The sequence below is a fragment of the Schistocerca gregaria genome, chromosome 1, assembly GCF_023897955.1.
Source record: "Schistocerca gregaria isolate iqSchGreg1 chromosome 1, iqSchGreg1.2, whole genome shotgun sequence".
NCBI classification, from domain to species: Eukaryota; Metazoa; Arthropoda; class Insecta; order Orthoptera; family Acrididae; genus Schistocerca; species Schistocerca gregaria.
Window position 1 is genome coordinate 182,234,046 of NC_064920.1, and position 14,485 is coordinate 182,248,530.

General features: G+C 37.0%; 1 protein-coding gene across 2 annotated transcripts in view; it reads right to left on the reverse strand.

Moving 5' to 3' along the window:
- Nucleotides 1-697: 697 nt before the first annotated feature.
- The window catches only part of LOC126336257 (UPF0692 protein C19orf54 homolog), a 31,176-nt gene continuing 17,388 nt past the window's right edge, over nucleotides 698-14,485 (reverse strand). The window contains exon 4 of one of the 2 annotated variants that reach the window (XM_049999755.1): nucleotides 698-3,375. In XM_049999755.1, coding sequence (XP_049855712.1) covers nucleotides 3,280-3,375 — 96 coding nt within the window. In that variant the 3' untranslated portion in view covers nucleotides 698-3,279. Of the gene's footprint in view, nucleotides 3,376-10,149; nucleotides 10,315-14,485 lie in introns of those variants that run through there. The other variant, XM_049999764.1, reaches the window with a different exon arrangement.

The following is a 14,485-nucleotide window of genomic DNA, read 5'->3' on the forward strand; positions in this document are numbered from 1 at the left end:
ATAAGGGATAGGTGAATAGACTTTTGTGAGCTCTGCTCAAAGGTTTCCCAAATAAAAAGCAAGAGGTCAATCTTGAGTCTTAGCTTTGCACTGAAAACCTCTCTCTTCAAGCTGGCAAAACAAATGACAATTTACTTCTTTTTTCCCGGGGCGGGGGGTCTAGGGCAAACCATTTAAGAATCTAATAAAACAGAAACTGGATTGTAATCACCAAGTTACTCATTGAACTACATCAGACACAAAAACTTTTTGTTGACTTGACACTATGCCCCTTCAGATTGAGGTTATAAATATGATAAATGAATAAACTGGCATTTGGCAGTATTTCTCTAAAATTCTACACCACCTCATTCTATCAACACACATTTTCTTCCCACACTACTCAATGCATTGTAAATGTATATTGTTTTGCAATTGAATTTACAAACTGATCATAATAACACAGGAAAAACTAAGATTCCGTATTCTGGAATTTATCCTTGTTGTGCAGCATGTATCAATAGATATAAATGGCTACAATCAGTTCATTCACTTTGAAACGCCCTGTACATCTGTCTTACATATTTCTAGTTTTTGTTATTCAGTGATGGCCATTTCAAGTTATAACATTACCCACTGCTTACCACTGCTCTTACCTTATTATCATAAACTCAATGTCCAAAAAGAGTCTTTCAGCTCTAATAAGAAGTCAAAGTAGTAGACACCGACAAAAAAATAAAATATTTATTCCTTATATACATTTTTGAAGGATAATATACATTCAGTATCAAGTATTAACTACAGTGCGTCAAATTTTCTTCCATTGTATTCTACAAAAACTCAAATATAAACAATCCAATACAGTACAGTACTTTGTTATTTTGGAAAGAAAGCAAATACTGTCCACTTGAATACCTTCTAATGCATGTATACAATGTTCATAAAACTTTTGTATCACAGACTGTTAATTATGAAAGGCAGATATGTTATAAAATACACGTATCATGGAAGAACAGTAACAATACAGGTTACACACACATCACAAATTCAAAACTAACACCCTGAAATTACGCACAGCGAAAACAATTACTCGTCCAGTTGTCACAACAGGTAACATCAGGAAGATACAGTGCATATATTCTGTAAAAGCCAATTCTTCTAAAATTAAAATTGATTTCTCTATGTGCGTAGGCCAGATTCATCAGCAACATCTTCAGATCACTTCCTGGTAAAGTAAAGGATACAGCCAATGAAGAGCTCGGTACTACCTCATCCCTCTAACTGTATATTTGTACTCAAAGTACTTGGAAACAATAATTAACATATCAAGGAGGGGAGCAGGGTCAGAATGAAATGTAAATCACACTAGCCTTTAAACATATGTGGTGAAAGAGATCCTCAAGAAGAAGCAGAAAACAAACAGGATTTACTACCTTGCACCAGGACACACAGCAACAGAATTTCTTGGGTGCAGCAAGGCCTGAATGTTCACTTACAAGCTAAGTATAGCAATATATCTGGACAATGATCCTGGATTTCAATTCTTCAGTAAAAATCTTTTGTCAAATACAACCCACTCCTCCTTATGAATGATGAATCCAAAAATCCAAAAGATAGCGAAAAAGGATTTTACATGATCAGACTGCCGATACTCCATTTTTGGAACGTGGCACAAACTGGTACTTTTAGTGTACAATATTATGACTAGAGTATGCTAATTTACAAATGGAAAGCAAAGCTGCAATACAATAAAACTCAGTAAAGTTTTATATATTTTCTGTAAATAACATAAATGAGAATCAAATGCATTTTATTCAACTCTACCTTAAATTTGAAACTAGCTTTAAATGAAGAAGAAGAAGAAGAAGCATGTTAACACTGTCAGTTTCAAGCTGGTGGCATGTTCATTTCACAAGGAAGAATATGAGCTTAATTGACACCAGAGTATTTTTCTATAATGGTTCCACACCACTGAGAGCAACTGAAAAATGAGACATGCTCCAGGTGTAAGTAAAAAGTAAAACTGTCATCAACCTGAAGGTTGGTCTGAACACCACAGTACTTTATGAAGCAATGTCCTATTGGAGGTGATAAGGCGTTGCCTTCCTCAAACCTTTGAACTGACTTACAAATGTAATGAGGCAATAAAAAAAAGTAAAGAGAAGTTAAATGCAGGCTGAAGAACTGTATGGTTATGATACTCAGTGGTGCACAATTTCAAATCACATTATGAGAAAAATGTATTTCAACAGGAATACAAACTTTGACGTAATTCCTTTTCATATATTTGCAAGTTCCCTTTCACAATGACAAAAACTCTTGATTTCAGCATTGCAAATGTTAATGGGGATGCAAACAAAATATCACTCAAGTCATCACATGCATGTGATCCCAGAAACCAAAACAAGAATGGCCAAAAGAGAAATTTTTGCAACACTATAGTGTCACAGCTAGAAATGCTGCTTTTAATTGCTATTCGGTGAGTATTATACGTCTATCAATGAGTCCAAAAATGCCATTACACACTATTCAGTTTCATACTGCACAACACGTTGAAATATTACAATACACGACTTAAAAATCTGCAAATTGCAGTATTGTCTTCTAATCGACCCAGAAACTTTTTTACATTTAAGACAGATGAGAAAATTACATACCACAAAATAAAAAAGAATATTTTAGTTGTTTGTCGTCATTAACTTGTAGCATCAGACTAGTTCAGTTTAACAATGTAAGCTGGTTTACATTTAAGTGTTCACAAAGTTGGCACATACAGCAACTAAAAAAATTAAATGACATTAAGCTGCATGTGAAGGTATGCCATTACCTATCGCAATAATCAATGTACCTGCAATGCCTACTACACTTAGTGTAACTGTACTTATTTCAATATACCGAAAATAATGCAGCCACCGAAGAAACAAGGCAACCAAATTATTGACATCAGTACCAAAATATTACATAATAAATCCACTGTCTAAATGCCACAAATTAACACCTGTGAGGTAAAAAAATCCTGATCCATGATAAGAACAGAAATAAATTCAAATAATACCTTCAATAATAAAAGTATGGTTCTTTAAAGAAATCATTTTGCCCCTATCTTTATCTCTCTCCTTATAAGCAGGAAGTTAACTCTAAGCAACACACAACTGTGAATGAAAAACTTCAGTGAACACTAATAATTTAAAAGAACTACTATTTGTATCAGTAACATCAACCGTGACAACCATCAGTAAGCAGCAATGCCCAGCACAAAAGGATGGATTATGGCACTGGTGTGCACAAAAATCTAGTAAACTAATTGAGGCCATGTAAGAGAATGGCACGTCCACGTAATCCTGCTGCGACACCACCATGAGGCAATACATATCCACGGCCATCAGCTGCTCTTATCTGTAACAGGCAGATATCCAAGTGTAAGCTCATATGACATCGCAAATGCTGTTTGCAAACCAATTTGAAGAACATTTAAAATGGTCAGCCCAAAACACAGAACCATCAGGTTACAGTAAAGGCATTGTTGTTGGTCATTTTTTAACTACTCCAGCTTTATTTCAAGCTGAAAAGCTTTATCAAATTGGCTTTGGTCATTACATTTGCAGCATTACGGCATTTAAAAATACAAAATTTTTGAGGTGTCAGTTGTCTTATATCCTAATAGTAGGGTAAAGTGATTGCCATACTCAATCTTTAGTGAAAAATAATTTGCATATATCTCTGTAGGTTCCACTGCTTTCACAAAAACTGTAAAGACTCTGCAATTTGATAAATTTCATTATCTGCTATACCATCAATCACACATTAGCTAAATGCACATTTTTAAAATGAATAATGGCTGAGTAGCAGTGAGTACTGCAACTAGCTGTTGTTATCCTCCAACTTAAAAGACTTTTCTGGGTATACTGTAATGGGAAGTTATGTACCACATGTTTAGTTGTTTGCTCTTATCTTCAGACAAAATGTCTACAATTTACTTGCTACCTTCTTTTTTGTTGCCTTATCCCATATCTTCAGGGGTTCTGCATGTTATTCTGAATTTGGTATTGTCTGTAGTAGGGAGTGGCCATATACCTTCCACCCTGGGGTGCAATTTGTGTAGCCAGGGGTGGCCAGCACAGTCCTCATCATTAATCCGCTAGGCGAATTCGATCCAGCATCTGTGTGCCTCTGTAAAGCCTGGAAGCGGCATGCTAAAGCACATGGTTAACCAAGTGGCCTCACAATTTCTTTGCTATATATTACCCAAACTGTGCTGCCTGACCACACCTATGGATGCTTGTGTAATTCAGTACTGAAATTAAAGATGACGCATTTCACTAGCAGTAAATTTTTGGCTTGCCATTTTAGCACAAGACTCAACTTGAATATGTTGCTGTTGCATCTCTATCACTGTAAATTTCTTTTTTCGAGTTCCACCCACCAGTAGCAAACATTTCACCTTCTGACAACATTTTTTGGTACTACTACACATGTACTTATCAAATAATGTAAGCTGCTATTACCTGACATGATATATTGGACAGTATTTCTTAAACATACTTTAGTGAGTCATGCATGAACTTCAAGAATCTATACGTGATTGCTGTCTATTGAAGGCTTTTCTTGTGGGGGTTGGCTACATTTTTGACAGTGCGATTACCTGAAGCATCTTACCACCAGTTTGTGTCCCACACTCACGGTACTGTTTGACCATCAGCTGAGTGCAGTAGCTTCTGGTTCCACTGTGATGGAGAATCAGGATATTTCAGTGTTGATTCATAAACACAGTTTACTGTTTTTGGAGAATAGTGGATGAGACTAGCAAGACTTGTTGGCGAGGCTGTGTGTTTACCTGATTTAACATTTTAGAATTTTTTTCCTTTGGGGGCATGCCAAGAGTTGGTTACGCATTACTCAAATCACCAACAGAGTTGAACTGGTCACATTAATTAGTGCTCCCTTTCACAACAAAAAATAAAATCCTACAATACTCAACAAATCTGCATAAGTACTGTGCAAAGATTTTCCTTGACAAAGGCTGAGCACCTGTAGTGAATTGACTTAGATATGCCTTAAAAATGTAATTTCTGTGTGAAATTATTCATTCTCAGTACTTTATGAACTAATTTTCAAAACAAAACATGAAGAGGGTGTATCAATCTGCATCTACACATGCAAACATACTCCACAAGCCAGGGTATTGTGAATGGTGGTGGGTACCTTGTTCTATTATAAGGAATTTACTTTTCTGGTCACACTTTTTTCTGTTTTTCATGAGCCAAAAAACCTGTTACAGCTCGGAATTGAGTGCACAGCAAATGAAAGTTGTGAAAAATGGTACTAGGTGCTGCCATAACAAACTTTTGCTGTTGAATACAAGAGCGCTAAATATGCACACTTTGCAGGAGCGAGGCTAAATACTGGCACCAAAACTTCTACATTAGTAAAAATAAATAAGAAAGTAGAAGACGAGACTACTTTATTCTAAATTCAATCATTGAATTTTAATAGAGCTTTCAACAAAAAAAACAGAAATTCAGTATTGCTCTTCTTCAAATGTCAATATGGATGACACTACGTCCCCATGACAAGAGATGTCGCCTATGAATGTTGAATCGCACACACTTTGCACTATAAGAATGTAAATGTTACGCCATGTAATTTTTTACCTCATTTAAATCCTGTCCACCTAACAAACTCGAGTGAGAAAACAACAAACACAAAAGAAAATACATATCATTTAATGTTTACATTTGTATTATTGTTATGTTAGCGATATAGTCACGAATGCAGCATGACAACTGACTTCTAGTACTGATTTTTAAACTTCTAGTACTGATTTTTAAATCTTCTACGACTGGAAATACTATGCAGACAAGTTAAGTGGTTGTAAATGTCTGAAAGCGTAAATTAATCTACAAAATAAGTTCACCTGCTAAACTTACGATTCAAACACAACTATTGTAGTTCTATCTTGATCCATTCTATCTAATTTGTATCTTGTGTTAGAATGAACCAACTTTGTTTTGGTTTTGAAGCGTGGCCCATAACTTTCTCCCCCCTGACTTTCGAGTCTTTTTTTTATGCGGCTTATACTCGGGCATTTATTTTTCCTCCTTCAGGTGCAGCTTAGATTCGGGTAAATATGGTAGAGTGAGGGGAAAAATGACTTTACACCTCAAGGAAATGTACTCTGGAAGCATTACACTCATTCTGCAGTCTGTTTCAAATGCCAGTTCTTTAAATTTTTGCAGTAGTGCTCCACACAAAGATCACCGTCTTCCCTCTAGGGATTCTCATCCGAGTTCACGAAGCATATCCTGACTTTCGAGTCTTTTTTTATGCGGCTTATACTCGGGCATTTATTTTTCCTCCTTCAGGTGCAGTTTAGATTCGGGTAAATATGGTAGAGTGAGGGGAAAAATGACTTTACACCTCAAGGAAATGTACTCTGGCAGCATTACACTCATTCTGCAGTCTGTTTCAAATGCCAGTTCTTTAAATTTTTGCAGTAGTGCTCCACACAAAGATCACCGTCTTCCCTCTAGGGATTCTCATCCGAGTTCACGAAGCATATCCGTAATATTCGCGTGTTGATCGAACCAACTGGTAACAAATCTAACAGCCCACTTCTGAATTGCTTCTATGCCTTCCTTTAGTCTGACATGCCGGGAATCCTCAAAATTCTAGCAGTACCGAAGAATAGGTCGCTCTAGTGTTCTACACACATTCTCCTCTTCTAATAAACGTAAGTTGACAATATGCCTTCCCTACTTCCATCCTTAGATGCACATTCCATCTCATCTTTCTTTGCAGCATTATGCCTAGACATTTAATTAACGTGACTGTGCCAAGCAGCACACAACTAATGCTTTATTCAAACATTATGGGATGTTTTCCATACTCATCTGCATTAACTTAAGTTAAGAGAGAGCTGCCAGTCAGCACAATGAATTCTGCAAAAGTCATCTTATATCCTCCAACTGTCACTCAATGACGACACCTTTCTTCCATTAAACTAACCCAATGAAGATGCAGTTTCCAACGGGTGTTGCAGGTGAAGTAGAGTGGGGGGTGGAAAGAGTATCAGAGATAAGCATCAGTTCAATGTGTTTGTACAAGTGCTGGCCACACAGCTACACAAATGAAGAACATGCAGATTCTGTGTGCATTGGGGCTTCTACAATGATAGGACTCCTGCTGCTGTCGAAGAATACCGTTGGAGCTTTCAGCCACATTGAATCCCTTATTACAGGTTGTTTACCAGACTTCTCAGCACAATGCATGAAACAGGTATTCTTTCAAGTTCCTACTTGTCTTCTGAATGTGTAGTTCAACAACCTGGACAGGAACAGCAACACGTTATTGAAATGGTGCACCATAGTCCTGCTATCAGCAAATGGCATCTTTCTGCATGTATCAATGTCTCGTGAGCATGCATATGACAAATGTTACATGCAGAAAACTAGTACCCATTTCACAATCAGCATGTCCATGTCATTGGCAACAATGCCACACAACTTGAATTTTGTCAATTCTTAAAGTAGTGATGAGACAGAATTACATTTTTTTATGAGAATTTGTACATTGTGGTAGTACAAATAACAGGCCACCAAGATTGCAAGATTTTACATGATTACATTTTTGTTTAAGAGGTTGGTGTACAAACAAATGCTGACTATGTGAGATTAATTGCTTGGTCACATCATGGATGCTGCTGCCACCATTAGAGAATGTATAGAGGCACTATGACAAGCAGCTCACCATATTCTCCCAAGATTGCATTGAATTTATTATTGATTGTATGCGTATACACACAATTCATGCCAATATTTTCACACCACACTACAAAAGAGATATGCAAAAGCTCTAGTTTTAATTGACCTTACAGAGTGATGTTCAAGAGAGGTTATCCATTCCAATGTTGCTGGAGAAGCATCAAACATATCCTCTCAGACTCCACTGAAACATCTCTTGGGACACTCCTCAACAATGTGGCCAATAATGGTCTGCTCTGAACCTTCACACACACATAATGCAGAGTACCTATTTATACAGGGAGGACTTAGTTCTTCCACGTCAGATTCTGTTCCGTTTACACCAGGTTGTTCTATGTAGTTGCAAGCCTGATATATGGGTGGCGTGTTCTACTTTGGAAACCATTCGGAGTGGGGCATATGTCCATATGAAGTTTTTTTTTTAATTTCAAATGATTGTTCCTGTCATATTCCTGAATACTGACCATTCCTCCTGGGACATCCTGAACATGTAGATGTAGTAGGCAAATGCTGAATTTGTATAGTAAAATTACCTTGAGTAATGACAGTAAATCACATCGCAGCCAAATTGTCCAACCATTTAGACTCAATGGTACAGATCTTATGGCAAAAAATCACAATTTGTAAACATAATTCAGAGTATATTCCTTCCTTTACTTCAGAAACTCTGCAGCACTTAAATCTTTGAGGGAGGCAGTCTGTTCTGTGGTTGAACAAAGTAGGAAGCATGCTTTTTTCAACTATCATGAATCCAATTCCTTTTATGGAACATGGAAAAGATTTACTTTGTTTCCTGTTAGTTTTATATCCCTTTTTATCTCTACTCTGCCTTCTGTTTCTATCTGAAAGTGTTTCTTCTTTTTAAATAAACTTTGTAAACAGTTTGTATTATTTTGGTTGCAGTGAGATTTATGTATTAGTAAATTTATCAAACCAGCAAAATCTTTCTCATTTTAAATGCTTTTATGTGTACAGGCCACTTTATAGCAAAACAAAGTAAACTGCAAATTTATGAAAGAACCAAACTTAATAAAATAATATGAACTAAAATGTTTGTGTAAAAAAAATTATGCCTAAACTGCAATTCTCAATATGCAACTACAGCACAATGAGTAGTTCTGGTTGTTTTCTGTGTAGTTCTGGTTGTTTTCTACAACTATCTTTTGATTAAATTACTTCTTTTGGAACATTGTTCTAGGAAAAACAGCAATCTATTAATATTGAAACTTATTTCGATACACACCATCACAATCGTATTTAAGTTGTCTATTTTTATTTTTAAATGACCGGTTTTGATCTATCTTCTATAAGATCATCTTCAGATCTTACATTCCTTTATGACTATAGGAACTGTCGGTGGAGAGCAGCTGTGAGGCATGGAGAACACTGCCAGGACTGCAGCCTGCCTGGCCTACACATTTTTTGCTAGGCAGAATGAACTAGTGCCATTTCAAATTTTATAAAGGTGACTATTTCATGACCCATGCTGGATCACTCCTTTGTATGCCGCAGACAATTTTTGTACCATTGCATATATTGTTCTCACTACAATTACAACTGTACAATTACAAATCATGGGCATGATGCAAGTTTTAGTAATGCAATGAGCAATTTTCATTCCCTATTACCATGATCTTGCAAGATTATCATTCACAACCTGGCTTGCTCATTACGAAGTTTCTGATCAAACACTGTCAGTGTTGTTGGTAAACATTTTGAATGGCTGTAGAAAACAACCGAAACTAATTTTCATTCTATAACTATACACTGAAATCGGTGGTCTAGGTATAAACAGTTTTTTACATAATTTTTTTATGTTAATAAATTACATTAAGACTGCTGTCTCCTTCCTGACTACATCAGACTGCACTAACTTCATTTTGGTTAATGACTCTAGCGAAGCATTCCAGTTCCTTTCCTTCTACATTATTCTGCAAAATGCAAGCGGAAACATGTGCTCACACACATTAAGTCTAATAAAATGCAAGCTACAGTACACTAAGAAAAATAATTAAAAATCACGTGGAAGATAAATTTAGTTGCAGGCTTACCAGGCAGAAAGGGGTGGGCCTGCCACTTGTTAATAAATTAAAGAATTTACTCCAGCAGTTATGGGGCTGTTACGACAGGCATAAAACTTTTAAATAAGATTAACACTTATCTGATCTCATCTCATCACATTCTGTAAACCCCAATTCAGTTTTAGAATTGCTCTCTTATCCAAAACAACTAAGCACTTGTTTAAAATAATTTACCTTGGAATGTTTACATTGTAAGTACAATGAATTGGTGAGAAACATATCAGAGTATAATGCCATGTTTTGAAGAGCAGTACCGCATATAAAGACAAATCATGGTACATCTGACAATCAAGAGTATGCTGTGGTAAGACTGTGTTGGTTTTACTAACCTCATCATCTTGTTCCTCACCTCCACTCTTCCTCCGACACACACATGGCTCTCTAACACTGATATATTATCCTGCAAGGGAATGGCAAATTGTGCAACAGTGTTTCCCTGGAAGTCTCCTTGGTTGATATATCATTTTGCTCACTTCCCTGGCTTACAATATGTCCTGAAACCCAGCAAATCACATAGTCTTAGCCTCTTTTTGAAGCAAGAAAAAGTTGTCCATTGTGTTTAAGAGCATTTTGTCTGCTGGATGAATCTGATGAAGAACTTGGAGCAACAGAGAGAACTGAAGTATGTGAAAACATTGCTCCATACATCAATTCTCATATATTTCAGATTGTGTGATCTGGTACAACTCCTCATTGTACACTAAACCGATTAGGAAGGAGATTCTTAAAAACAATGTAGCTAAATGTCTTACCAACAATTAGTTCACAAGAAATAAAGCACATTAATTAAAGACAAATAGCAAAACAAACCACCTATGGCTTGGAGGAAAATTAATCCCATAATTTGCATAATATGATTTACATTACCTATTTGAACACAACTCCTCCTAAATTTGCCTTCATTCTCACAAACACTGTATTCCATCTAGCTCTGCAGTTCTAGCAGGCATATTCAAGGCCAAGAACTAAACAATTCTCTACATAAACCATATTCCATATATTCAGAAGAAAAGAGAGACATAAAAACAATACCAAAGTTCACACTCTGTTACAGGGTGCACACTGAAATGAAACTACCATTGAAATGAAACTACCTACACTCTGTGACAGGGTGCATACTGAAATGAAACTACCTGCAAACTTCATAAGAGAGCCATAGTGTAACTTAATAGGTTTACATTGGATATAAATTTTGAATGTGCCAGGAACTTCACTGCAGCATACAGTCCTATTAAGCAGTGAAATATTTGTTGAGAAAACTGCATCTAAGTGCAGCTAAGTCATCATAACCTCCAAGTTTTAATGTCAGAATGTTCTTCATGAATTAAATATTGAATGTATTCCTTTGTAAGACTGTCCAGTTTACAACATTTCTGAATCTCTCATATGGCCAGAGATTGTTAAGTTCAAACTTCATGGAAATATCAATGTTTTCTTCATCTAATTCTACAATGTGTATATTGAAGCAGACAATCTCGTGATGTACTGACCAGGTGACACAGCGCTCCCATACAATAGCCACCTAAGAAAGGCGCTGGTTGCACCTTTTGTAGGCACGGGCCCAGGGCCGAGGGGCCCCTGGCGCATTTCACCCTGTCACTATTGTATGGCACGAGAATAAACATTCTTAACACTCTTCGCAGATGTCTTCCTGCTATGATGAGTGTGGGAGATGTAGCCAACTCAAACAAACATTGTCAGCCTGGAAAAAAAGGGGATTATCAGATGCAGAGGTGGAGGTGACAGCTTCGCAACTCCACAGGACGTGAGGCATCAATGTTAAATGGATGACATGCAATTTGCCAGGTGAGAGGACAGTTGTCAGAAACAGCCTTTTTAGCACCTGCATGTACTCTCCTGCCCAGAGAATTCTGAGAAATATTGCACACCCAAAAGACTATCAAGCTGCAGTGAAGAGAGATGTTGGCAGTGGCAGACATGACAAATGGGTATGCTGTCCAAACTCTTTGCTTTTACAAATGTCTGCTTGTGTCTGTGTATGTGCGGATGGATATGTGCGTGTGCGCGCGAGTGTATACCTGTCCTTTTTTCCCCCCTAAGGTAAGTCTTTCCGCTCCCAGGATTGGAATGACTCCTTACCCTCTCCCTTAAAACCCACATCCTTTCGTCTTTCCCTCTCCTTCCCTCTTTCCTGATGAAGCAATCGCTGGTTGCAAAAGCTTCAATTTTGTGTGTACGTTTGTGTTTGTTTGCGTGTATCAACATGCCACAGGTTACATTTGGTAAGTTACATCATCTTTGTTTTTAGAACATATAGTTGTGCATAAATGAAAACAATGACCATTTACCATATTTTACAAAATTCACTGCAACAGCAGAAACAGTTACAGATAAAGTACTATCTTGACATATCATTCCCAAACAAACCTGAAAAGGTATTTTAAATTTGGGGTATCTAAAAGACATCTGAGATAGAAAAACCACAAAAATATGCACAGACAGTCTGCAATGATCTGGATGCCAGGTGTCTAACGGTACTATGGTCCAGCAAATATCACAGAGCATTTAAAGGTGAAAGGAAATACCTAACGGTTAACACCTGCATAGAAAACCATGTAGCACAATGAAAACCAACTGTCTACCAATACTGTCTTAATTTTTTATCATTACCAGGTGACCACAAGCATCTAATTTGCCTTACTGAGAACTAATTTCAGTTGCTCAAAATGGTAAGTGAGAAGTGTCCAGTGGAATATCACATGCTGAATGCACTCGTGAATAAAGTGTCAGTTACAGTAGTAAGTAATCTCCTTACTTGTTTGTAATACATCTTTCACTTCAGTGAATATGCAAATTTCTGATGTAGGCACTCCATAAAATAGTAAACAAGGATCAGGCTTTTACACCCATCAGTCACTATACAGCCATCTTGGTATCCTGAACAGGACTGAGGTCAGACGAAGCTAAGAGCCAAACAAGTATCCTCATGTCTGAGTGTTTGCAGACACGTAAGATAGGATTGAGTTTTGCATTATCTTGTTAAATCCATTTATCTAGGGCAGTGTGTCACAGACAAACAAATAGTGTGTTTGGTCTGCCAGTTGATTCCTATATTTTTCACTACTGACTGATGATAGCAGATCTACTTTCCCCGCAGCTTCTTTACCACATTGAGAGGAGAATGCAAGGAGCAAAGTGATGAAGTCTCATCCCAATTTGCAAAATATTGCACACAGTGTGGATGAGCAAGGTGCATATTGCTCATATACTGATGGTAACAAAAGTTAAAATGACATACGGAACTCGCACACATTTGCCTGTCAATGTTACTGAAGATGGAACTGCCTTTTTAATTAGCATAATGTAATATTGTTATACTACATCCTCTACTGACAAAGTATTACTTTGCTGCAAATGTCGTCAGTTTCTGGTGCAGGGGTGCTATCTGTAAGAGATAATTTCTACTGTCGAGAACTGTTGAGCTGAAACACATAGAAATTAGAGTGCAGGTAATATCCTTGGTACTCTCTCATCTGATATAAAAAAATATCGAGTGAAGACAACTACTAATCTGTGCTCTCCTCTGCTTGCAAGAGAAATCCATCTCCTCGTACTGTGTCATTCATACATTTCAACTGATAACATGATATGTCCATCTAGGCAATGTTCTCTCTCTCTCTCTCTCTCTCTCTCTCTCTCTTTCTCTCTACGGCAGGATTCCTGTACTCGTGCTTAACTCTACAAGCTGTAGCATATGATATATGATGAATGCATGTGCTCATGTTATCAGTCAGTGGCTTCCATGTTCCAAAGCAATCTGATGTTTCTGCGTAGTCTAGTTGCTACCACATTTTTGTTATTCTTCTAGTATAACACTTAATTAGCAAATAATTTGTCAGGCTGTCTGACTCAATCAACTGTAGTCACTATAAGAGCTATGTAGTAGCAATCAATATTATTCACATGCTTTTCACCAAGGCACCTGACCTGTTGGTAGTAGTTCCAGCAGAAAGAAAGTACTTGTGGCAGATATTTGACACAACTGCCCATGGACAGTCCAGTATTGCTGATTTAGCCATGGTCAAATGCAATTAAATCTCACGTCTTTCCCATCCTACACATCACTGTCATAAAGCTGGTCAAAATAAAGTTTTACAACACCATTTTGCTTTACTGCATTAACTATTCCATTCATCATGCAGATACAAGAGATCTCTCTTAATAAAGAAACTATCTCCAATGCAACTGTTCATCAATTTAAATCAGTATTTGAATTTTTGTGAAAAGATCTTGCTGCAATGGAAAATGGTTGCCACCCCAACAAATGCATTGTATTTGTGCCACACTTTCCCCTATTTCACAATAATACAAAATGAGCTGCCCTTCTTTAAACTTTTTCCATGCTCTCTGTCAATCCTCTATGGTAAGGATCCTATACTCCAGAAGAAGACCGACAAGCACATTGTTGCAGCTCCTATAAGTTCTGCCAATAGAACACAGTCTTGGGTTTGATTTCCACACGACATTTTCCATGTCATTGTTCCAATTTAAATTGTTTTTAATTGTAATCGTGTTAATCAAAACAGATGCATTTAATCAAAGTTCAACATGTAGTGAATGAAGCCAAATGATAGTAGAGGGAGCAGCACTAATAAAGCCATGGAATTGTACTGGATACATTTTCAGAGGGCATTCTTTGACAAT